Source organism: Panthera onca, chromosome D1 (assembly GCF_046562875.1).
Source record: "Panthera onca isolate mPanOnc1 chromosome D1, mPanOnc1 haplotype 2, whole genome shotgun sequence".
In the NCBI taxonomy this organism is placed as follows: domain Eukaryota; kingdom Metazoa; phylum Chordata; class Mammalia; order Carnivora; family Felidae; genus Panthera; species Panthera onca.
Genome location: NC_138348.1, coordinates 5,593,857 through 5,620,246, shown reverse-complemented (window position 1 = coordinate 5,620,246; position 26,390 = coordinate 5,593,857). Strand labels below are relative to the sequence as shown.

Genomic DNA, 26,390 nt, shown 5'->3' with positions numbered 1-26,390 from the left:
AAGCTCGCTCCCTTGACCCCCTGGGGCCAGGAAAGATTGCAAGGCAGATGATCTGAGGCAGGACACGAGCCAGCAGGGGGACAGCGGACAGCCGTGAGTGATTAGGACCTGCTGCCACTGGAGGTTAAAGGCACAGAAACATCGGTGAGCAGCCGGGGCAGGGTCCGGAGAGGCCAGTCCGGACAGAAGGCACCAGTCATGCTCCCCTCAGAGCCTAGACACAGCTGTGCAGCTCCATTCACAGCTGAGTCACATGTGACCCCGACACCCCCCACCACCCCTAATGCTAGGCTTGGGACAGGAGGACACGGGGATGAATAAAAAAATGTCACTCCATGGGGCGCCTGGGTGGCTTAGTTGGTTAAGCATCCGACTCTTGGTTTCAGCTCAGGTCATGATCTCGCGGTTTCGTGAGTTCAAGCCCCACATCGGGCTCTGTGCTGGCAGCCAGGGGCCTGTTTGAGATCCTCTCTCTCTGCCCCTCCCTCATTTGTGCACGTGCTCTCTCTCAAAATAAATAAACTTAAAAAAATTAAAAAAAAAAAAAAGTTACCTCATTCCCAGAACATCTCCACCCTTCTTAGAACTCGGCTAACTCAGCACCCAGCCTTTCCCCTAGTCAAATTCCACTCTCCTCCCAGACTTGACCCCTGGGGGTAGGGGAGTGCAGGGTCAGCTGCCAGGTGCTTCCTGAGGCCTTTCCAGAATCAACTATAGCTGGGGGAAACTGCAGGGCAGAGGTCGGCTGCCTGGCAGAGCCCTCTCTTCTGGGAAGCGGGACATTCGTGGGTCATGTGTGTGATGAGTCCTCTCTGGGTATGTTGAGTTTGAGGGTTCTGGGATGGGCCAAAGGGAGGGGCTGAGTGGGCAGACTCCCACTCCTCCCTGAATCTCACCCCATCTCCCACCCCTGGAGGGAGGAGAGGCCCCTGTGCAGTGCTTGGGGGTGGGGGAAGTGGAGGCCGGAAGCTGTGCTGCTGGATGCACCCGGCGAGACCCACCAGTAGAAGCAGAGCCCCTGGGGCGGGAGCGGAGGGCAGTGGGAAGGCCACGGAGCACCAAACTCCCTTCCCGCAGCCCTCCCACAGGGGCTGCCTCTGGCATGACACGGGGCCCCTTGCCCAGAGATAAACCCTGGCATCGCAGAGTGTGACCTGAGCGCCAGCTCCTCACAGTGGCACTCTCCCCCAAACAGCCTCCAGAGCGCAGGCCTTCCCTCAGGCACTGTTCCAGGTGGCCTCCTTGTCATCCTCACACCTGGCAGAGAACAGGCAAAGGTGCAGAAGTGCTGGTCACGGGTGAGTGGGGTGGGGCTGGAGCCAGGCTCCCACCACAGGTTTTTGGTTGGTGGGTGATAACCAAGAAATCCTCAAGGTCATAGACAGTTTGAGAATCTCCGATTCCAAAGGCCTTGTTAACCAAACTCAGCATCTTGGAAAGCCCTCGGGGTGTCGCATCAGCAGACCCTCCCTGACACAACTGGAACCCTTCAGCAAGGGAGGCGCTCGCCCGGACAGGACAGCCTCGCTGGGCGGGTCTCCTCAGGAGGACAGGCCGCTCAGATGCTGCCAGAGCACAGCGGGCCTTGCTCCGGGCTGGTGATGCTCAGGGCAAAAGTCTTCTCTGACCTCAGCGATGGGGACAGAAACGGTGGGTAGGAGAAAAGCAACCATCCCCGAAGATCTCATCCCGGTTTCCTCTCCAGAGAGCTGACAGTCCCAGAGAGGGCTGTTTGCTATTTTTTGCAAATGCCAGCTGACAGATCTCTTTCCTTGGCCTCGGGTTGTGCATTAGAGATGGGGAATAAGACGGCTTTGACTCTCACTTGGGACGTGTAAACAACGCCTTGCAGGCAAGCGTGAGGCGCTGCGAAGCAAGGGGTGGCTGGACACCTGCTTTCTCCCCGCTGCCTCTCAGCAGGACTCCACGGTTTCTACTTCTCCCCGAGCTTCAATTTCTCCTCCAACACTGATCAATACGCTCAGCGTTCCCCTTCCAGAAGGTAGTGGTAACAACCAAGTCAGGAAGGTGCCTAAAGAACCTGTGGAAGGAGGTAGGGGGAAGGTCTGGAGACCTACTGCCCAATCTCAATGACCTGCCCACTTGGCTTCTACGACACCCAGCACTCACCACGCTCCACCTACGTGCCAGGCCGGTGCAGGCAGGTGGGGACACACGGTGACCAGCAAACCCGGCAGAGCCTCTAGCCTTTACCAGGTGCTGGGCTCCACGTGGGATGCTCCGCAAGTGCTAACTCACGTAATAGGCTCCTTATCGCTCCCTTGTACAGATAAGGAAGCAGGCAGGTGGGATTAAGTAACAGCCCAGGTCACCCAGCAGGCTGCCCTCCAGAGCAGGAGCTCTGATCTCTCAGGGCACATAGTGTCATGACCAACCAGCGAAGTAAGCTGTGGCCTTTATCAGAGGCACAGTGTGACAGGCACTTGGAAACCAAAAACCAAAACACCGACTCCTGATAAAAACTGTGTCACTGGCCTGAACTTCCTGCAGGGCAGCCAGTGGCTCTGCACTTCTCCCCCCCCCCCCCCCCAGGGCAGGCTAACAGCGCCAGCAATCATGTGTCCCCGATAAGCTAGGACAGCTTCACTTACTCCAATAAATCATCAAAATGTCCCTAGACATCTGAAGTCCCACGACTTCCGACCAAAACTACATCTCCCAAGCTGCCTCTTGCAACCCTGAGCAGCACAAAATTCTGGTGTCGAGCTATCATCATCCAAATTTTGGTCCAGACAATATGACCACTGTGCTCAGGGTGTGTGCGCTCCCGGCCAGAGGAGCCTGCTGCGGCCCAAGTGTCAGGCCCCGGAACGTTCCTTCAAGGATCTGTACTGCGTCCACCCTAAATATCCCTGTTCTTTACACAGCACCTCCTGCAGCCTCAGAGGACAGCTGTGGGCAGTTGGAAAGGGAGGCACATTCGGAAGGGAAAGCCATGGCCCTGCTTTGGGAGTACCTGGTTGATGGCAGTCTTAGAAGCCCACAGTCTGGACTGCCCACCCCCAGTTCCCAAGCACCTTAGCAAATCCAGGTCAGAGGTGTGTAGGAGGGCAGCCAGAGGGAGTGAGGAGAAAGGACAGCGGCCCAGAAATAGGCCTCAGGAATCTCCAAAGTAACTAACAAGATTCCTATCCATCTACTCTCCCGACCCTCCCAGCACCAGTACCATTATCGTGCTCCTTCCCCGGCCCCCAGTTGGCCTCAGCAGTGCCAGCAAAAGCAGGTCAAAACCAGAAGGACGGAGTTCTTGGCAGTGGACTCCAGCCGTAGCAGAAGCGAGCCTCTGATGGGTGGGGCTGCTCTTGGGGAGTTTTCTCTCCAAGCAGCTCTGCACTGTCCTCAACGTGTCCAACGGGGCCCCAGGGCTGGCGGCCAACAGAGACAGATGAAAGGAAAGGACTCCGTTGGACTTTGCAGGCAGCAGCAGCTGGTATTGAAGCTCCCGAGAGAGGCTTGACTAAGGCTGAGACATCTGGGTAGGGGGAGCGGAAGGGAGGACAGGAAGACAGTGAAGGTGACAGATGAAGAAAAAAGGAAAGCGAGAATACCAAAGACAGAGACAGGAGTAAAAACAGCACGTGGCCTGGGGCCACACAGCCGGCTCCTACCCTGAGAGGCCACTGTGGTTCAGAACCAGCCGACAAGGCTCCACAAAACCCCCACAGCCCCTGATTTAAGGCAGCAGGCAGAGGGGAGAAGGTGAAACAGCCACACTGGGACAAATGGCACTGTGTGGGCTGCTGGGATTTGTGGGCAGGGGGAGGGAGGCTCAGAGAAAGGAGGTGAGCAAGGGGTCTGGGCCTGCAGGGCAGCAGCAGGGAAGGACAGGGATGAGGAGGGGGCAAACTGGCGATACAGTGGCTGCCCTGTCCCAGCCTCGGTCAAGGGCAGGGACACTTGCAGGTTGAACACTGCCCCCTGGTGCAAAAGGAGAGCTACGGCCGACCTGCTTGCCCAGGTACCAGAACGTCAGAAGGCCACTTGCCCTGATTTCTCCACATCCTTTAGACTCACTCAGAAAGGCATTCCTGGACACCCAACCTCCTTGGCGAGCTCAATACCCACCCTGGGAAAGATCTGTCATTGTTCTTGCCACACCCTACTGTCCTGTCTGTGGAGGATGTGGGTGAGGTCACATCTGTCCTCAGAAAGGAGCAGTTAATGTTGTAATGATTCGTTCACCCATCCCACAAGACATTCTAAGGACCTTGGGGACAGGATCCTCTGTCTATTTTGTCCTTCACTGTTTCCCTAGCACTCCATACTGTGCCGGACACCGAGATTAAATGTCTCGGGAATGAATGAACAAACGAACGAATGAATAGGTCACAAGAGTTTCCAGAAACATTTTGGAATGCTGAGACAAAGATTAATACGGCCTGGTCCCCCCTAGGATCAGCACACACAAGTCAGCGGGACATACAAGTGCCCCTTACCACAGATTAGAGCCCAAAGTGTTGACAAGGATGTTTAGTTAAAAGGGCAAGGTCAGAAAAAGGTGGGAACCAGGAGGACCGCGCAAGGCGACCGGCACTAAAGCCTCCATTCTGGACAGTGGCTGGATAGTGGCTTTTCAGGGAGATGGGACACCAGAACAGAGCAGGCATGCAGGCAGTCCAGGAAGGTCCCTGACTCCTTCACAGCACAGCACTCCGGCTGGAGAGTCACGCAGGACCTCCTCCCCCATGTGCTTACCCAGTTCACCCTAATCCCAAGATGGCAGGAAGTAGATGCCACTGTATGGACTGAACTGAGTCCTCCAAGGAGATCTATGCAAGTCCCAACCCACAGCACCTCAGAATGTGACCTTAGTTGGAAACAGGGTCTTTACAGAGGTAATTAGTCAAAATGAGGTCCCCAGGGTGAGCCCTAAAGGCAATATGCTTGGTGTCCTCATAAAAAGGGGAAATTTGGACACAGAGAAAGACACAGGAGGAAGATCATGTGAAGACACACAGGGAGAAGACGGCCATGTGTCCAGAAAGATGCATCTATAAGGATTGCTGGAAAGTACCAGAAGCTGGAAGATAAAGGAAAGATCCTCCCCTACAGCTTTCAGAGAAAACAAGGCCCTGCCGACGTTGATTTTGGACTTCTGGCCTCCAAAGCCGTGAAATAATAAATCTTTGTTATATGTTTGGGGACTTTGCTATGACAGCCCTCGGAAACTAACAGACCCAGGTTCCCCACTAATGACCAGAACCTACAGAGACCCTAAAACCAAGGAGCGGGGAGCACCGGTTGTTAAAGATGTCCCCTTCTCTCACCTGCTCATCCTAACAGAGGCCGCAGCAGGGCCCTGAGAGCTTGGAGCTGTTCGGGATCGTGATCAGCGCCCCCACCAGGGAGGGCCGAGTGGGAGGCAGCAAACACGAGCAGTGAGCAGTGCCAGCACGACCAGTGAGCAGGAAGACCTCCGGAGGGACACCGGGCCAAGTCTTCAAGGATGAGGAGGAGGGGGAGGTGGTTCAGGTGTGGGGCAGCTGGAGCCAAGGCAAAGGAGCAGCCAGCCTAGTGGATGTCCGCTGAGGCCAGAGGCCAGGGTGAAGGTGCTCAGGGGAGACCAAGGGCAGACACGTGGACTCTGACGCCAGGTCAGGGGCGTGGACTATATCTCCAAGGTCAGGAGGTGCCACCAAAGAAACCAGGCAAGGGAAAGAGACTTGCTGGATCTGAGGAGGCAAGGCTAGAAGGTAGCAAACAACGAGGAAGATGTTCTAATGTGGGCAAGAGATCGTGAGAACCGAACTAAGAAACGTGGCGCCATCGGACGGCCAGCACCTTTCAGATGAGGGGTGGCAGCTGCAGGTAAGGAGGACTCTTGGCTCCTGTTTTAAAAGCGGGATGAACGGTGGTGATGCCAAGTTAAAGAACAGAAGCGGCTGTAGGTAAAGACCGGTGAGAAGAGCAACACTCGTGGCCCCTGTGAGGGCCATGCGGTCCCGAGTCCCCTATGGTCAAGTCCTGAGTTTTCCCAACCTCCCCGCCCATGATGGTTCCCTGCGCCCCTAGGACACGGGTGTGGAGCCCCAGGAAGTGAGGCCCAGGCAAGCCAGATGCTCTGGCCACCAGGCCCTGCAGAGGCTTCACCTGGGGGCAGGGAGGCAGACAGAGCCCAGGGAACTGGGGAAGGGAGGCCAGGCAGCACAGGGATGCTGCAAACCCCTCCCCTTCCACAAAGTGGCTTCCAGGCTGATGAGGCAGCAGGCAGCGAGGACCCCTCTCTAGGAAACCGGCAGCCCAGGGTGGGGCTGCAGCAACCAGCACTTAGTGGGCACCGGGGAAGCGGCTGCCTCAGTCTCCCCTCCAAGGCCGGTGGCCCTCGAGCCCCGCCGTGCTCAGGTTTTCCAACCCACATCCAACTCAGTCTTCAGCATGAATGGACAGCCAAGATCCCCAGCTATTTGAGGGGATCGCCCCAAATTCACCAAGACAAATGGGGAATAAAAAACAGGGAACTCTGGTAATATGGAGAGCAGATAGTTAGGAAAAAAAACTATAATTAATCTCTGAGAAGTAAGAGAAGCTATCGCATTGAGAGGCGGCAGCTATTTTAAAGGCAACGAGGAAGAGCTCTAGGAAATTAAAAATAGAGTTGCAGACATTTTTAACCATAATAAATAGAAGAAGGAGAAGACAGTCGAGGACATCGCCCAGAAAGCATAACAGGAAGACCGGCACATGGCAGTCCCGGGGCCAGGGACGTGCATTTCGGTGGCGGTGGCAAGGGCACTCTGAGGTGCCAGAGCGACACCACAAGTCACAGCTGGCAAAGGGACCGGAAAGGCTCCACCAGCTTCCCGCATGAGTTTGCTGGCCAGACCGTCACAAATCACTGCAGCCTTGGTGGCTTAAAGCAACAAAGATGTATTCCCTTTTTGTTTGGGAGGCCAGAAAAGTTCAGCATCAGTTTCACAGGCCCAAATCGAGGCGCTGGCAGGACCGTGCTCCCCCAGAGGCCTGGCCGTGGGGGGTGGTGTCCTACCCCACAGCCCCCAGCTCGCAGCCCCTGCCAGCTGCCTCTGTTGTGGCCACATCCCTCCAGTCTCGGCCTCTGTGGTCACTTGGTCTTCCCTGCCAAGTGTAGCCTCATGCCTCTCTCTCCTGAGGACACGTGTGATGGCATTCAGGGTCCCTGCATAATCCGGGATCACCTCACGTCAAGGTCCTTCACTTCATCGCCTCTGCAAAGACCCCTTTTCCTTATAAGGTGCCACCTACAGGTTCTAGGGATGAGGACCTGGAGATCTTTGGGGGCCATCCCTCAGGCTACTACACTTTGGAAAAGGAGGAGAAGGGATTCAGCAGTGACACTGAGCCTGAGGCTACTTTTGAGGGAAGATATCCTCCAACCTAGAACGCTCCCCAATTAAACTACCAATCAAGTGTGAGGGCAAAATAAAGACCTTTTAAGGCACGCCTGGCCAAGGCAAGTTCACTGCCCAGGAGCCCTGGTGCTGGGGAAGCTCCTGGGAGAGGGGCACTAACAAGACAAGGAAGTAAATAAACCAAGATGAGGAACCCGGGAGCCGGCATAGAAGGAGGGGAGGAGAGTTCTCTGGAAGATGGTGACAGAGCCCAGAGAGCCACCGCCTGGGACATCAGCAGAGGGAGGGGAGTTCCAAGAGAGGGCAGGAAAGGGGAGGGTTAAGTAACCAAAAAAACCAGGCTGCATTGCCTCTAGCCCCTGAAAGAATGGAGAGGAGATGGCAATTTACAATTTAGGAATGAAAAAGAAGGTAAATAGTAACTCCAGGAAATGGAGAAGTCACACAAGAAAATGTTACCATGTATACATTTGGGTTCACCAATGTGAATATTTACTTGATTTTAATACTGTAAAAGCTAAAAATGTACTTTAACAAAAATGGTCGCCTAACCATGCTGGGAATGGAGACAGGGAAAATGGGTACACATGGGGGGGCCGGGTGGGTGGTAAAAGCCAGCTGGATCTTCCACAGCAGAAGCCCAGCCCAGCACACGGAGTCAAATGCTCTGTGCAAACAGGGTGTAAGCAGCTAGGAGCAGAGGGTTTGTCTCTGGAAAGACAATCCGGGAGGGCAGGTCGGACAGGGGACTTAGGGGGGTTTTAGAGGCCTCATGACACAATTTGACTTTCCCAAGTGTCCACATGTGTTCTTTTGATAAAATTACGGTTAAATTTAGTAAGAGGAAAAGCACACTCTATGAACAGCTGCAATTTCTTTTGAGGTTCTTCCAATCTAGCCCCCCACCCCTTTCCTCCTCCCCTGATCCCTAGGGGCTACCAGTCAGGTGCTGGGGCGGGGGGGTGCTCCCCTTTGTGGATTTTACACTGATTAGATACATGTGTGCCCAGATCATACACTTGTGTTTTAATTTTTCCATAAATGATACACTGTCATTTTTTAACTCACCTTTTTCACCCAACTTATTTGGAATCTTTCCACACTGGTACAAGTAGATCTAAATGATTAATTTTAACAGCTGTATAATAGTATATGTACCACAGCTTATCCCCAAATGAGGGACACAGGGGTGGTCTCCAGATTTTAGCTATTAAAACTGTGACGTATAGATTGACAAATGGATCACTATTGAAACTGAGGGGCTGGTACCCGAAATTCACTGTACTATTTGCTCCATTTTGATGTATGTTTGAAAAAAGCCATAATAATGTCCATTAAAATGTTACAGATGAATAACCCTGAATCCATATATAAAACACGCAGGAATTTCTCCAGGGCCCACACCTAGAATTGGAACTCCTGCCTCAGATTGCAGGCACTTTCTAAACATCGATACTGCCAAACAGCTCTCCATAGCAGTTGTCCCAATAATTCATGCAGCTGCCAGAAGCACAACAGAATTTCTATTTCCCCACATCTCTACCAAGTCTTCTACTGTCAGACTTGTATTTTTGTCAACCTCACGGGCAGAAAACCATTTCCCTGATTATTAGGCAAGCTGGATATCTTCTCAAGATTGCTGACATATTTTTAGGCTTTTTCTTTTATGGATTGCCTGTTCATATCATTTGCCCCTTTTTCTGCTGGACTGCTTGTCTTCCTCTGAGTTGCAATAAGTCTTTACATATATTAGATACGAATCCACTCTCTATTATAGACGTGGCAGTTACCTTCCTGCAGGACAGAGTAGTTAGCAAGCTCTAGGAAGAGGAGAGAGTGAGGACGTGGGGTGGGCGGTAAGAAACGAGCAAGCTCAGGGAAGGGTTCCGTGGCACAGGTCAAAGACTGGCCTTGAAGTGGATACGGAACACCTCCCTCCTCTGAGACTGAAGCACCTACGTTTGCTGGGACAGTCCCCGTGGAAACATGCCACAGACAGCTACAATATGCAGGTGGTCGAGACCCAGTATCACCCACTAACCTGATGCACTGACCCGGCCAAGGCCTGAAATGACCACTAGCTCTTGCACTGTGGCTCTCCAGGCTGAGAAGCCCGGACACCACATTCCAGGAGGCACAACCGGAAGAGTAGCAGCCCAGGAAGACAACTCTGCAGACGGCAGGACTCCCTGTTCACACCCAAACTCCCTGTGAGCAGCAGCTGCTCCAAGAACCAGAGTAATGAGTCCAAGCTGCACCACAGATGAGCGATACTCAACTTTAAGAAAAACGCCTGGCCAGTCAGAGCGGCCAAAGATACAGACCAGACAAAGCAGTGGCATTTCCCTCTGAGAGAGTTTTAAAAGAACTCAGGCAGTTTTCTGAATGAGTTGGTTTGGGTCACGTGACTTTTGGAAGAGCAAAATGTTAGCCTGACTGTACGACACTTCTTGAACTTCTGTTATGACCATCTGTCCTCAGAAAATGGGGAAGCATACAGTTTTATACCTGTATTTTGTCATGTGCCTACAAAATGCTGTCTTAATATTCTTTCTTTAGAGGAAAAACAGCAAAAGTTAAACATGTTTGGAGTTTCGATAATAAGTATGCTTTACGTTACAATGTACCAGAGATCAGAGACATGGAGCCCTCAGCACGACCTGGCCAAAGAACCAGCGAACAGCAAGACCGAGAACTTCAATCCCCTCCCACACCCCCGACTCAGTTCTCAACCAACATAAAACCAGCTGAGGGTGGCTGTTCAGTTAAAATCTGATTTTCAGATAAATAGCATTTTTTTCAAAGTATAAGTGTATTTCATGCAATATTTGGGGCATACTACAAAATTGTTTGCTGTTTCCCTGAAATTTAGATCTAACTGGGCATCCTGTATTTTATTTGTATTTCACCCCACCGAGCCAGCAGTGCTGAGGGCCCGACTGGGTCTTAGGAGGAAAGAAACATGTCAAGAGAGTTCTCAGATGCTGGCATCACATCAGAGGGCAGGGATAACACTGGTTAAGATGCCAGGGGTCCAACTGCCTGAGTTCAGATCAGGGCTCCACCAAGCTCACTGACTCTGGGCAAGTTGCTTAACCTCTGGCCATCAGTTTCTTATCACAGCGATGGCAATGGCACATAGGGTTGTTACAAAGATCAAATGAGTTAATGCTGGTGAAGTCTCAGAGCAGTGCCTGGTATATAAGCAGTCTTTATTATTATAACTGTCAGCTTCCAGTACTACAAGCTGGGCTGCGAGGCTGGACCTGCTTCTGATGGACGGAGGTGGCGAGGGAGGGGTCGTGAAGGGAGAGCCAGAGGACAGCCGAGGCCCAGTCGGGGCCGGGGCTGTTCCACGAAGCAGGCTGTTCATGGAGATGACACTCTGAAGCATGCCTCGACGCCAACAGCCTCCTTATAACAAGACGACGTGAGAAACGGGGTCTGCCTGCCCAGCCACATCACGTCATCGAGAACCCACCACGAGCCACACGCAGGAGGTGTGGCTCGCTCCTGCTCGTGCCCGCTGGCTCCTCGCCTCTGCTTCTGTCCAACTCTGTGCTCAGTGGCATAGCACTGGGAGGCTGCGGTCAGTCACAGGGGGCAGCTGTATACCACAGAAATCGGCCACCTTGACGATCAGGGCCCTCTTCTCCCCTCCCGGAGCCATCGCTAAAAGAGCACCGAGATGGCCCAAGTATGCCACCTTGATGCAGAGACAGGCGGGGGTGGCTGAGAGAATGACGCTCCTTCTCCATTTTCCCTTTTGGCTACAGAACTCAAATAAAGAGGCCTCTTTCATTTGTAAAAGCCTGATGTCCAAGGGCTTGATTCAGTTAAAACATGAGGGTGAGCTAAGGAAGAAATGAATCTGGCACTCTCTCCACGTCTTAAGGAAATTCAGAAGCCGGGGGCGCCTCGGGGGTTCAGTCAGTTAAGCATCCGACTCTCGGTTCCAGCTCAGGTCATTATCTCACGGTTGTGAGATTTAGCTCCGCGCTGGGCTCTGCACTGATGGTGCAGAGCCTGTTTGGGATTCTCTCTCTCTCTCCCTCTCTCTCTCTCTATCTCTCTCTGCCCCTCCCGTGCTCACTCGCTCTCTCAAAATAAACTTAAAAAAAATTTTTAAATTAAAAAAAAAAAAGTGAAGTTCAGAAGCCACTCTGCAACACCTATTAACCTGTGAGAATATCAAAATAAAAATTCTTTCGATAATCTCATTTAACAACATGAAAATTATTCTTTTGTTTTGACCGGTTCCTTCGTTCGTATCCTTGAGGCCTTTTCTTCCCCTCCCTCTCTTCTTAACCAACATAGGCACGTGCAGGTTGAAGTGTGAGGACTTAAAATAAAAGCTACTGGATGTACACATCAAACATCTATTCTAGAACACAACCTACCCCCCCCCCTTCCTGCTCCCCCAAATGACACACACCCCCAAAGCCCAAACCAAACACCTCTTCCTGTCTTTCCCAGGAACTCGGGCTTCAGTGGGGGGACCATCTTCAGCTCTTCCCTCTCCTTCACCCACCATCCGGTCAAGGAGGCCTGTCAATTCTCTTAAAGCCCCATGTCCTCCTTCCTTTCACTTCTACTAACACACCCTAGATCGTCCCCCTCATGTTACTTCAACTACTGCAAAAGCCTACTAACCGTGACCAACCACTAACCTTGGTTAGCTTTACCTACTGCTCCGTGCCGTGCTATATACGAGCGATCGTCTCCATAAATACACGCATTATTTCACCCTCCTCTTAACACACCCCCACTCTCCCCCCCACCCACAGGTAAGCTTTCCTTCCTGCAGACCCTCTCTGATCATCAGTGCAGCCTGCCTTTTCCAGCCAGATTGCCCATCAGTCAGTCCTCCGCCTCCTGAATCTTTTAACTCCAGCCCAACTGCCTCCTCTTTGTTCCCAAAGAATCCAAGCACCCCCCCTCTCCCTTGGAGCACGTCTTCCCTGAGACGCCCCCACCTGAACACCCTTCTCCTTGGGCTGACCTGTGCAAAGCCTGCTCGTGGCTGGGTTATGTGTCTAATTTTCCTTCCTCCTGAAATCCCACCAAAACTTGAGTGAAGACGTTTTTGTTGTTCTTAAGGCTCTAAAGCCCCTAGGACAGAGAGACCAGGAAAGGAGACCACGGCAACATCACTGTGGAAGCCAGAAGGCAGCTCACACCATCTGATGAGAAGGCCTCTATCTGGGAGTGGGAAGGGTGCATACCCACTGGTTTCCTCCTACAGAATCCACCAGAGGCCAGGGAACCGTGGCTCCAGGTCCCCAGTGCCTAGGGCTGAACGGCTTTTCATACAGCTAGGGACCACCCCCCTCCTGCCCTCTCCTGAAGACGGTTTACTCTCTGGAGACGGTAAAGCCCGGGGTCTACATTGGAGGATAGGAGGCATAGCCGAGGGCCTGGGCACCTTGTCAAAAATGGTGGAGGAAGGTTAAGTAAGCCCATGCGTCCTGTCCCCTCACCCCACTCTGCTCCTGTAACACAGCAGCCGGCCCTTCCTCTCCTCGGAGACCTGACCCAGCTCAAGAGGGAAAACCTCAGGATATTGACGCTGAGGTTCCCCAACAAATGGCACATGCATCAGCCACCATGCAGGTCAGAAACAGGGCTCTCAGGCAGCTTTTAGCCCCTGCTAACAATCATGAGCAGGCCACCAAAGGTCACCAGGCAGCTGAGGACAGAGGCCTTCAAATGGAGAGACCAAAGGAAAGTAGCAGAAAAAAGCAACTGGGAGGAAACAGCCTGAGCAAGGAAAAAAAAAGGAAAGAAAAAACACAGACACCCATAATATCCTCAGAGAAATCAAAGATTACACCAGCAAATCAACAGACAACTACACACATATTGTTAAAGAACCATTCAGGCAGCAAAAAGAGTTCTTGGAAATTAAAAATATGACCGGAGAAACGAACAAACGAATCAACAGAAAGAAGCCAAGGTAGAGGAGACTTCCTAGAAACGGAAGCAGAAAGACAAAGAAAGGGAAAACAGGCCCAAGAGTGAAAAGGGACAGACCAAGTGCTCCAGGGGCCAAGTGACAGGAGTGTCAGAACAAGAGAACAGAGGAAAAATGAAAGATTTCAAGAAACTCCTGGATGTCCAAGAGAACATCTCCACACAGAAGGACACGCCATGAGCCAACAGGATGGATGAACCCAGACACACACCAGGCAGGTCGTGAAACTTCAGGTCCTGGGAGCTTTCAGAAAAGGGGGAGAAGGAAAAAGGACACAGAGAATCAGACATCAGCAAGGTTTTGGATTTCTCAACAGCAACTCAGGAGGCCAGAACAGTACAAAGCAATCCTTCAAAATTGCAAAGGAAAAATGACTTCCTTTTCCAACTCCTTATCCAGCTCAACTACCAACTACTTATGAAGGTAAAATGAAGGCAGGGGCTGCCACGCCTGACTCTCCCTGGTGCTCGACACTTCTTTTCTCAGAAAGCTACCTTGGAGGAGCTCCACCCAAGCAAGGCCACGGACAGGCCCACGAGGGTGGCAGGAGCTGCAGCGAGAGGCGGCAGGAGACCCCAGGGAGCACGCACGTGGGGAGAGAGGGGCGCTGGGTAAGGCAAGGACCTGGCAGGACCCCTCCGTGGGGGCACCCCGCCCTCCAGGGGACCTGAAGGGGAAGTGGAGCCAGCATTCCTACTGGTGGGCCCCACGGCAAACCTAGCCGAATGTGACTGCAAGGCACAGAGGCGGCATGAGTGACACCCTAGCCCGAGCCGTCTGTCCCCAAGCACCAGCAGGGAAATATGTCAAACCTGCCCCACTGACAGCAGTTCTCCTACAGAGACACACATTTGCTCGGCTGCGGGTAGAATACCCTAGAATTCCCCCCAGCAGGTGCCTCTAGGGAAGAGAGATGAGGAAAAGGTTTATCTTTCACCATTTACCCTTGTGACTTCACATCATGTAACTGATTATTCACAATACGAAGTAAATGCAACATGTGACGAGGGGATCCTCCTACTCTCGCGGCCCCTTCTTGGTTCCGCACCCACACCGCTGAGCCAGGAGGATGTCTGGTGTCCCCTTCCTGCTGCTTCTCACCGGGCGCTAGTTAGCTAGTGCTGGTTAAGGCTGGACCTCAAGCTCTCTGTGGTCAGGTGTCACTTGTCTCTGCACTTGCTCCAGCAGCGTGGCAGAGGGAGGTTCATTTTCTGCCGTCTGGATACCAGGCCCCTTCTCGTTCGCCCTAATTCACACTACAATCCCAGGGGGTCGACCCTCGCTTCACCGATTAGAAAAATCCACCTTGGAAAGACCCACAGGAATAGCCAGCTCAGTATCACCGAGCCCATCCAAATCCGCAGCCCCTGTTTTTCACAAGAGTACCCAGTTTGTTTGGTGCCTGGTTCACAGCAGGGTTCCAGAACTGTTCACCTGAACCAAAATGCAACTGGGTTGGAATTAAAATTTTCTAGGGGGTCCTTCCATGCTCTGAGACCCAGAAAAAGAGGCCAAGAGCTCAGTGGCCGATGCAGGTGGCATCTCTGCCCAGCGCCGGCCGTTACAAAACAGGTAAGAGCTTCCTAAGTCACAGACTTAGCCTACAGGGGACTAGGTCGTGGGTGGGGGCGAGGGGGTGGCATTCAACAGTTTACGGAGATAAATAATCACATACCATATGGTTCACACACTGTAGTACAATTCAATGGCTTTTAGTACACGGAGTTGCACATCCACCACCACAATCAGTTATAGAACATGTTCAACCCCCACCCCACCCCCACCGACTCCCAGCTCCCCCAGCCTCTAGGCCATCACTAACCTGACTCTCTCTATGGATTTGCCTATTCTGGACATCTCATATAAAAGGAATAACAAGGTCCTTTGTCACTGGCTTCTTTCACCCAGCCTAAGGGGTTCAGGGGCCATCATGTTGCAGCAGGAGTCAGTATGTCGTTTCTTTGAATTGCCACGTAATGTCCCGTTGCATAGATAGAACACATTTTATTTATCCACTCATTAGTTGATGGACATCTGCGTTGTTTCTACCTTTTGGCTATTATGAACAAAGCTGCTATGAACATCTGGGAGCAAGTGTTTGGGTGCACGTGTGTTTTCATCTCTCTTGGGCAGGCATGTATTAGCTGGCTCACATGGTAACTCTATGTTTAACTGCCAGACTTTTCCACAGCAGCTGCTCCATTTCATAGTCTACCAATTCCTCCACATCCTCACCAGGCCTTATTATCTGTCTTTTTGGTTAGCCATTCCAGTGGGTATGAAGTAGTATCTCATTGTTTTGGTTTACATTTCCCTGATGGCTAATGATGCTGAGCATATTTTCATGGGCCATCTGTCTATCTTCTTTGGAGAAAAGTCTACTCAGATCCCTTGTCCATTCTTAAGTTGGATTATTTGTCTTTTTGCAATTGAGTTGTAAGAATTCTTTATATATTCTAAATACAAGGTCTAGATGCAAGTTCCCTCTGAGACATGAGATTTACAAAAATTTTCTCCCATTCTTTGGGTTACCTTTTTGCTTTTGTGACAGTGTCCTTTGCTGCACAGAAGTTTTTAATATTGAGAAAGTCCAGTCAATTTTTTTTTTATTGTTTGTGCTTTTGCTGTTGTAGATTAGAAACCACTATCTACCTCAACATCACAAAGATTTATGATTGTTTCCTTCTCAAAGTTTTATAGTTTTAGCTTTTGCATCCAAGCCTTTGATCCTTTTTGATTTCTGTCTGTGGTGTGAGGTAGGGGTCCAATTTCGTTCTTCGTTCTTTTGCATGTGGATATCCAGTTGTTCCTGTACCATTTGTTGAAAAGGCTATTCTTTCCCCCATTAAATTGTCTTGGCACCCCTGTCAAAAGCGAACTGACTCTAAGTGTGACAATTTACTTCTGGGCTCTCAATTCTATTCCACTGACCTACATGTGTGTCTTTAGGCCAGCACCACACTCTCTTGATTACAGTAGCTTTGTACAAAGTTTTGAAATCAAAGTGTGAGTCCTCCACTTGTGTTCTTTTTCAAGATTCTTTTGGATATCCGCTTCCCTTACATTCCCATGTGGATTTTAGGACCATTGTGTCAATTTCTGCAAAGAAACGCAGCTGGGATGGTGAAAGACTTTGCACTGAATCTTTAGAACAATTTGGGGAGTACTGCCATCTTAATAATATTAACACTTCTGACCCATGAACATGGTGTGTCCATTTATTTAGGTTTCCTTAAATTTATTTCAACAATGCTTTAGGCTCTCGTAAGTTTTACACTTCACGTTTTTTGTTAAATTTATTCCTAAGAGTTGTATTCTTCTTGATGCTATTATATATGGAATTGTTTTCATTTTCAATTTGTTCATTGCTACTGTATAGAAATACAATTGATTTTTATATATTGATCTTATGTCCTGCAACCCTGCTAAACTCTTTTATTCATTTTAGTAGATTCTGAGTGGATTACTTGGGTTTTCCTATACAAGATCGTGTCAGCCGCAAATAAAGATACTTCTTTTTTTCCAATCTGAATGCCTTTCATTTCATTCTCTCTCCTAATTGCCTTTGATGACCAAATTTAAACTGGTGACTAATTTTGATTTGGAGATAGCCCCTTCCCAGAAGCAGCAGCTCCTCTGACCCACAGGAAGCCAGAGCCCTCATTCCTGTGCTTGTCACGTCTGTTAAGTGGATGTTTCCACACAGATTTAGCCTTTAGGAGAGGCTTCCTGGTTGGTTACTCTCCACTCACCTACCCACATCCCTCTGCCCTGCACCTAGGGAAGCTGTGATGTGTGAAAGGGCTCCCTTTGCAGGGTGGCTTCCCACAGGTTCAGCCAATGGGAAGCACAGGAGGAGAGGCAGCATGGGTATATCTTTTCTATGGGCTTGGGTGCCACAGTCCTGACTGGGTGCATCCTGCCACTATGACAGTCCCTGCTGGGCATTCCTGCCTCCATGCTGCCAACCCTCCCTGAAGTCTAGAAGAAGCACTATTTCCTCTCCCGACCCTGTCAAGCCTTGTGGAAGTGATGGCTTCCCACTGCTGTCTGTTCTGGGTGCCTCAATTCCCCTGGTTTGGTGCCTGATTTGCCTTGCCTGATTAATTCAGTTTCTCAGAATCAGTGTGTGACCTCAACCATTCCTGGCCAGGCTTTACTGCTATTCTGCTAGATACCACGCCCCAAGCATCCCTCTGGGAGGAAGGGGTAGAACCTGGCTCAGACAACTTGGTTTTCTGGGTAAACTGATCACATAAGTGCCCAGTCCATGAGCCAAGGAGACAGTGAGGAAACTCAATGGCAAAGTGCTTCAGTGTCCAGAAGGAAGGAAGTAAAAAGCAACTCACATAGGATATGACCTTGACCATGGCTGCTGCTGCTTATTCTCCCTATTCTTGATCCAGGAAAACATATCTTTGCAGCCCCCTGATCTGACCTTTCACCCTCTGCTTTGGAATTTAAGCACAAAAACTGGACTAGAGGCTTTTCCAAGATAGAGTCCTAGGCATCCACTATTGTTGGTTTTACCTTTTTACTTAAATGAAGTTAGTTAACATACAGAGAAATATTGTTGGTTTTATCCTAATGACCACAGCCATGTGGCAGGATGTCAGAAGCACTGATAACGTTCGCACGGGCTACGTGCTGCACACCATCTCATTTAATCACCCAAAACCTTATCTGGAGGGTTACAGCCCCAGCTTTGTAAGTAAAGAAACAGAAACTCAAGACAAATAGCTTGGTCATGGTTTCAAAGCCCAAAGGCACCCATAGTCCAGTCCGCCCATCATCCCAAATGGTGCCTCACTCCTGGCCTTAATTCCCAGGAGCCCCCTGTGGACACCATCCTCTCCCCTTCTTGCCTCTTGACCCCCAACTACCCTTCCTCAACCATCACACTTGCCCTGGCCACACCTCGGCATTCCATCACCGTGTGAAGGGCTGCCTCCTCTCTCTAGCTGGCTCAGTGTCACATCTGGGCCACCCCCTCTACCACACTTTCCCTCACAGGTTAACTGTGCCTCATCACGGTCAAGCTCCCCATCAGTGGACTGAGCACCCAACTGAGTGGAAGAGAAACTTTCCCTAGGGTGTTCTGGAGTTCCTCAGAAATAACCAGAGGCTCCCATGCTCACAGTGGCCTTTACCCTGCCCTGCACACCCAGGGAGGAGGGGAAGGCAGGGGAGATGATGGCAGGGGAGGGGATAACAGGGTGCCTGCCAGGAGCTCCAACCCCTACCCTACTGGGCAGGTTCTAACTTGTCAAGACTCCCTTTCCTGCTCTGCTGGCATGTTCGTCTGAATACAACAGTTTCTCCCCAGTGTTGAGGGCAGCATCCCAGGCGAGAACTTCAGGCTTTGTGGGAACCAGGCTTTTGGGACCTGAGGTAGTAAGTGAATTAGGAAAGACCCAGGCGGCAGACTGCCTTTCCCATCTTCTCAGTCCCAACCCGAAAGCTACCTACTCCAAGCTGTCTCCTCAGTGTTGCCACCCTCCATCTGAGGGAAGAGGTCATGTGTTACAATAGTTGTAAAAACAATAATAATGGCTGTAAGTGTCTGTAAAGTGCCAGGCCCTGCACTAGGTCATCCCCCAACACTTATAAGGTGGGTATTGTTGCGTTTGGCAGTTTTATTGACCTGTAACTTGTATACTATATTTAACAACAATATACTTCTGGCTCTCTGCAGTTTATAAGGTACTATTTATTTATTTATTTTTAAGTTAAGAGTCCAGTAAGTATTTTTTGTTTTGTTTCGTTTTTTTAAATGTTTATTTATTTGAGAGAGAGAGAGAGAGAGGGAGACAGAGAATCCAAAGTAGGCTCCGTGCTGACAGCAGAGAGCCTGATGTGGGGCTTGAACTCACAAAACATGAGATTATGACCTGAGCCAAAGTCGGTCGCTTAACCAACTGAGCCACCCTGGCATCCCAAGATACTTTAAAAGACACTGCCATTTGCTACTAACATCAACCTTGCCTAGTAGGAAGGGCAGGCATTACCTTCATTTTGTTTATTTTTTTAAAGTTTTATTTATTTTGAGAGAGAAAGAGAGACAGAACGAATGGGGGAGGGACAGAGAGAGAGAGAGACAGACAGACAGACAGACAGATGGAATGGGGGAGGGGCAGAGAGAGGGAGAGAGGAAGAATCCCAAGCAGGCTCTACACCCTCAGCACAGAACCCGATGGGGGCTCAAACCCACAAACTGTGAGATCATGACCCAAGCCAAGATCCAGAGCCAGATGCTTAACCGACTGAGCCACCCAGGTGCCCCATCTTCATTTAATAGATAAGGAAAGCCCCATCTGCTGACCCACATCACTTCTTGCACTCCTTGCTGCTGCTGACACCACCGTGTTCTTTCACACAACACACTGTGTCAACAGTCCCAGGAGCTGGAAGGGTAGAGGGAAAAGCAGCCGGGGTCCTGGGTGGGGGGCGGTGAGGTCTGGCAGGAACCTCCCTCTCTGCAGGGCAAGAGAAGCCTAGACAAGGTGCAGGTGGGGGCCAGATGCTGCTGTGATTCCATGGAAAGGGCAAAGTCTTAGTCAGAAAAGTCAGGTTCAAATTCCAGCTTTGCCACCATCTGGTCGAATGACCTTGAGGATCACTCCACCTCTCTGCACTTATGTGATATATTGATAGAGGAACTACAGGATTTGGTTTTCCTCCCTGACTCCAGGCACAGAGTACCTAAAACCCTTGGAATTTCCTGAGTGGTAGGGGAGTCCAGAACAACTTTTCTTATTCATAACAACCCCCTTTCTAAGGCATCTGAGCTGATGCTAATGAAGGGGCTCCTGATGAGCCTCTAGATAGCTTTGGGAACAAACCATCAGTAGAAAGCTGGAACTTTCGAGCCCCACATGGGGTTCTGTGCTGATGGTGTGGAGCTTGCTTGGGATTCTGTCTCCCTCTCTCTCTGCTCCTCCCCTGCTTGCTCTCTATCTCTGTCTCTCAAAAATGAATAAACATTTGAGAGGAAAAAAAAAACAAACCTCTAAACAAGGAGGTTCAGAGAGCTTCCAGGATGGTGAACGCATCCACACACGCCAAGAGGATGGTGCACCCCAATCCATGCGGACAGAAGCTCCTGCACGCAGGACTCTTCCAGACTTCACCTATATCCGTCCTAATCTGGCTGTCCGACTGGATCCTTTACAATAAACTGGAAGGAAAGCACTTGTCTCAGTTCCATGAACAGTTCTAAAAAGTTATCAAACCATGGGGTGCCTGGGTAGCTCAGTTGGTTAGAATGTCCAACTTTGGCTCAGGTCATGATCTCGTGGGTCGTGAGTTGGAGCCCAGTGTCGGGCTCTGTGCTGACAGCTCAGAGCCTGGAGCCTGCTTTGGATTCTGGGTCTCCCTCTCTCTCTGCCCCTCCCCTAGTGTGTGTGTGTGTGTCTGTCTGTCTCTCTCTCTCTCTCTCCTTCCCTCAAAAAAATGAATAAACATTAAAAAAAACCTTTTTAATTACCAAACCTGAGATGGGGATCACAGTCATCTCCAACTTATCGCTAGTTTGTTAGAGGTCCAAAAAGGCAATCGCAAAAGTCCTACAATTAGCGTCAGGTGGATACTGTCTTGTGCGACTGAGCGATTCACCCATGATGTCCGTGCTAACTCTGGGTAGTGTCAGAACTGAATTGCGTTGAAGGATTCCCAGTTGGTGTCTACAGAAAACTGGAGAACCAGTTGGTGTGAAGAAAAAACCACCCATATATTTGTTGTCAGAAGTGTTATGAGTAGAAAATGGCTCAGAACCTGTTAGTCCATCAATGGAACATCAGTTGCAACGCAGAGGATTGACAATTAATCAACCTGCCATAAATGAAACCTCAGACCATTCTCCTTCAGTGTTGTAAACTATTAAGCCTCAATACATACTCCAAGGGCTATGATTAGATTTCATACAATTAGAGCCATCAAATGTTTATTGAGCACCCACTGCCCATAACACATACTTGAGAGACAGAAGATAAGCTAACACATGGCCTCTGCCTTCAATGAACTTTCTGGGGGCACCTGGGAGGCTCAGTCGGTTAAGTGGCCGACTCTTGATTTCAGCTCAAGTCATGATCTCACAGTAGTGAGATCTAGCCTCTCGTTGGGGTCTGCACTGGGCATAGAGCCTCCTTGGGATTCTCTCTCCCTCTCCCTCTCCCTCTGCCCCGTCCCCACTCACGCTCACGTCCCCACTCATGCTCATGTGAGTGAGTGCACTCACTGTCTCTCAAATAAACAAACAAACAAACAAACAAACAGATATCTTAAAGCCTTTCAAAAAATTCTTTTCCATCTGGTGAGGAGACAAGACTAGCGCATTTGAAATATAAGGGATTGGGGTGCCTGGGTGGCTCGGTTGAGTGTCCAACTTCGGCCCAGGTCATGATCTCACAGTTCATGAGTTCGAGCCCTGCATCGGGTGTCTCTCTCTGCCCCTCCCCTGCTCTCTCTCTCTCAAAAATAAATAAACATTTAAAAAAATTTTTTTAAAGAAATATAAGGGATATTAAACAGCCAGCATATGCAAAGGAACTGTTTGGAGATAAAAGGGAGATGGGGGAAGAGTAAAACGGTTGAGGACAGCTAAGTGTCATGGAGGAGGGGCTTGATCTGGGTTCAGAGGAAGAACCCATTCCAGAGGCCCCAGTGGGTGGTGGCACCTGGCCCACAGGACATCAGCACCTGCTCAGCATGGACCAGTGGTGACAGGCAGGGCCAATCAGACTTTCCCTGTAAGCATGGTCTTGCCTGATTAGTTTAGAGTCAGGGTCGGGTGATACCAAGTAGATGCTGATCAGGTGAGGAACCAACAAAAGATGAAACTGGAGAGGTTTAGTGAAATGATAAGCAGAGAAAAATTGTTCATTCCTTCACTCACTCAATATTGATTGAGCCTTTGCAATATGCCAGCTACTGTTAGGGACTGGAGATACAGCTGAACAAGAGAGAAGAGGTCCCTGCCTGCATGAAACTGACTATTTCCTACTAGTCAGGAGGAGATCAAGGGCACAAATGAGATCATTCCAGACCCAGCCACTCAGATAAATTAAGCACTGACTGTCTTCTTGCCTCAGACTTCCTCCTGATGACAGGACTCCTTTTGAGTCACCCAACAGAGAATAAAGTCATAGAAGCCACATCCCTCCATCCCTGGTCCAGAACACGAGGAGAAAAGGCACATTTCTTACCAATTTTGCTCTGGTAAGTTTGGGACAAAGCAAAGGGAAAAGTAAGTCCTCCTTCTCACCTGTTCCTCAAACCACACACACACACACACACACACACACACACACACTCAACCTGTTACTCCCTTCTTGAATTTTTTTTTTAATGTTTATTTATTTTGAGAAAGAGAGAGAATCCGAGGCAGGCTCCATGCTGACAGACCAGGAAATGGGCTTGATCTCACCATGAGATCATGACCTAAGCTGAAATCAAGAGTCAAATGCTTAACTGTCTGAGCCACCCAGGCACCCCTCCCTTCTTGAATTCTTATCCGGACCTGGAGGAATCTGGCCTGTTTGCAGTGGAAGATAACCAGAAGCCATTTCAGGCCTGAGTTTCTCCTCCTCCTGAACCGAGGGAAAGGTTTTCTTCTAAGCAAAAGTTGTCTCCCTTTGGATCTGAGCAGTGGGTCCTGCTCAAATGCCAGAAATCTGTTCTCCCAAAATGTGGGTAGTTACATGCTTTCTCTTCACTGCTGTCTAGAACGTAATCACAAACTCAGCTCTTGAAGAGAACTGATCTTGGCCCTTCCATTTCAGATTCCTGAAGGAGAGCCAGGCCTCCCTGTTCTGCAGCTCCAGAGCATTTCGTCAAGGCCGAAACTGGCCAAGGAACTGGGGCACAGCACGTGTAGACCCCTGGGCCCCTGATCTGGTGCTGTACTAAGAGCAGACCCTTCTCCTGACCACTTGCCGCTTCACCATTTCCACAAGGGACCCCAGTCAAGGGAACCACAGGGCCTTTCCCCCAGATATCACCACCACACAAAGGCACTCGGGCCCAGAGCTCAGAGCCCCTAGGCCTATCTTCCTCTATCCCCAAGTTCTCAGGCAGAACCCATTTCCACTGTCAAATAGGGTTTGCCCACTTTGGGCTCCTCGGTTTTGTCCATTCCTTTCCAGAGCTGTCCCCACAGGCCTATGAGCAATGATCCAGCCCACCCTTCCCCTGGATTCTTGTCTCTAAGGACTGTTCCCAGAATCCCTCTGCCCTCTTCTTTCCTAAGTAGCAAGTTCCAAAGGGAAGAGAAACAATGACCACAGTGTGTACACAGCCCCACCCGGGACAGTGTGCCTATGACCGCTGAGAGGTGGTCCTCTTACCATTACAGGTGGTCTGCAGAGCCCTAGGGAGGCCACGGCGTTCCTGGTACTGGAATACCCAAATCTGGGCCCTCTACCCGCCGCCTGTTTATAATTGACGCCGCCTGTTTATAATTGACGTTCTAGGTTAAGCCTCTGTCAATGACTCTCTAGAATTATCCCCTCCCTACAGCTCAGAGGAGAGAGCCAATCTCTGGCCCAGGAGTTGACCTTGAACAGCCTGTTTGAGGGAAGGGAGAAAACAAAACCAGGTCAGGGGTGAGCTGGGAGAGGGCAGTCAAAACCACTGCCCACAGATTAGCGGAAGGATTAAAGGGCAGTGGTGTTTGGCTTTTACAAAGGAAAGAAAGCCAGGGATAGGAGAGTCAGCCAGATGAGAGAGCTTCTGGCCTAAGAAAAGGAGCAGAGAAGGGTACCTGGGTGGTTCAATCAGTTAAGCATCTGACTTCGCCTCAGGTCACGATTTCATGGTTTGTGAGTTCAAGCCCCGCGTTGGGCTATCTGCTCTCTGTGGCGCAGAGCCTGCTTCGGATCCTCTGTCCCCTTCTCTCTCTGCCCCCCGCCCCCTGCTCTTCTGTCCCCTTCTCTCTGCCTCTCCCCACCCCCCCATGTTCTATCTCTCTCAAAAATAAACACTAAAAAAAAAAAGAAAGAAAAGGAAAAGAAAAGAAAAAAAAAGAAAGGAAAGGAGCAGAGGATCTGACAGGAGAAGAAAAAATGAGGAGTTTGATGTCTTCTTCCTCTTGCTGAGACCTAAGTCTCAAGTTGCCCCCCTGGGATCTGGAGACACCCTGGTCCTTTCTCCTCTGGGGCCAGGAGACAGGATTCCTCACAAGGGCACATGTTACCTAGCGGCTCTTATGGGCTCTTGGCCTCGTCTGACTTCATCAGCAAGATTTTTAAATGCTTGAACATACTATTAAACCCACTCAGATCGATGCATTTAACACAGCGTTATCCCCACGACCTCTCCAGTCCTGAATAGGGATACAGCTCCTACCCCCTGATGCCACCCCATACCACCAAAACAAAAACCAGCCCAGGCTGAGCTCAGACAAGAGTTCTTGGAGGAAGCACAGTCAATAATGCACATCTCTATCTTTGCTTAGCTCCCTGAACCCGAGGTTAATAAGTCAGAGAGGCCTTCTCTGCTTCTGAGTTCTTGCTCTCTGCCAGGGCAGGGGGCATCCAGAGAAGGAGGAGGGATAATCCAGGGATGGTCCTGCTAATGAAATGTGGGTGCACCTGCTCTGGGCAGAGGTTCTAAGTCAGGAGGAAGTCCGAATGTCAGGAGTCTCTGGGAGACCCACGAGTTAAAGGCAAACTCATTGTGGGAGGGAACCTGCTCACTCCTCTGGGATCCAGGACCTCAACCCTGCACAGGTACTCTGTTCCCACCTTGTGCCCATCTTTCTCCAGAGCCGACAACAAGCAGCGTTCTGCTTCCAAGGAGGGGTGTTAACCACTAATAAACCCTGACAAAGGCAGGCAGCTGCAGATCCCGGAAGAGGAGGCCAGTGACACTCCGGAGGGGCCCTGCCCGGAAACAGTAAGAGTAGAGGGTCGGCTGGAATGCCGAGGCGAGAAACCGGCAGAGGCTCCCTGCGTACGGCACCCTGGCTTCCGAGCCGAGACAGGCCTCATCCTTCCCCGGCATCGGGACAGGCACCCGGTGCCGCTTCCCCGGCTGGAGGCGGAGCAGTGCCACGACTCCCACATCCACACTGCCGTCTGGCCGATGAACTGCTGAGAGGATCAGCCGGAGGCAAGAGTTGGCATCAGGCTGGCACACAGGCCTCGGCCTCATCCAGGGGCAGGGCCAGCAGCGAGACTGGTCTGAAGAACATTTCTACAGCATGAGATCATAGTCCAGTGCTTCACATACCTTACTTCAATCTCCTTAGACCACGGCGAAGACAGGACAGGGACATTTATCCCCATCGACAGAGGGGAACCGAGACCCTCTCAACACAAGTGCACAAACAGGTCCGAGAAGGACCGGACAGTCCGAGGCTACTTAGGAAAAGGCACAGACCCTGGGCAAGTACCCCTGGACACGAAGTGACCAAAATCAGGAAAGATGGGAATCCCTTCACCAATGCTCCGGATATGCTGGCAACACGGGTTCAGAGATGGGTGGTCCTTGCTGCTCACGAGGATAACCAGGCACAAGACAAGAACAGGGCTTCACGGTGAGAAGGACCTGGGCTTGGGTCTTAGCTCTGCTGTGTGACCCTGGGGGAGTCCCTTAACCTCCGAGTCTCAATTCTGTCATTTGTAAAACGGGCATCAACAACACATACCTTGCAGGGCTGTTTGCGAAGGCTCAATGGATCAGATTATGAATAGCCAGTTTCTACTTCCAACTGTTCCCAATTTTTCTCACAGAAGTAGAACCTTCTTCATGAGAGAGGTGGGCAGACAGAAAGGAGAAACATATCCTAACATTCTACTGTTTCCCCAACTTGTGTTAATCTTCCAGCATCGAAGAACTCAAGAAGGACGAGGGTTAAGGGGAAAGGCTGGCGGTTGAAGAGGCTCCGTTAGATGGCTGGGTATGTACCCACCTCTCCCTGTAATCTTCTCCCAGACACCCGCTGGCATCACCGAGGTGCTATGAAATCTGTACCTTTCTTCCCACAGCACCCAGGTCTGGGACGAGATCCAGGAAGTAAGCCACCTAGCTTTGAGTGGGAATAGTCCCAGGAGCAGAGTCCTGCATTC

General features: G+C 50.6%; 1 protein-coding gene and 1 pseudogene across 7 annotated transcripts in view; both read right to left on the bottom strand.

Moving 5' to 3' along the window:
• Positions 1 to 26,390, bottom strand: part of PC (pyruvate carboxylase) — a 100,962-nt gene that overhangs the window by 26,575 nt on the left and 47,997 nt on the right. Inside the window, exon 1 of one of the 6 annotated variants that reach the window (XM_060607353.3) lies at positions 23,667 to 23,796. The exons of the other annotated variants lie outside the window; for them this stretch is intronic. Coding sequence (XP_060463336.3) covers positions 23,667 to 23,669 — 3 coding nt within the window. The 5' untranslated portion in view covers positions 23,670 to 23,796. Of the gene's footprint in view, positions 1 to 23,666; positions 23,797 to 26,390 lie in introns of those variants that run through there. 6 annotated transcript variants of the gene reach the window in all.
• LOC132662065 (small ribosomal subunit protein eS25 pseudogene) overlaps positions 25,132 to 26,390 on the bottom strand; it is an 82,925-nt pseudogene continuing 81,666 nt past the window's right edge. The window contains exon 4 of the transcript XR_009602500.2: positions 25,132 to 25,412. The product of XR_009602500.2 is annotated as a small ribosomal subunit protein eS25 pseudogene (transcript). The remainder of the gene's footprint in view (positions 25,413 to 26,390) is intronic.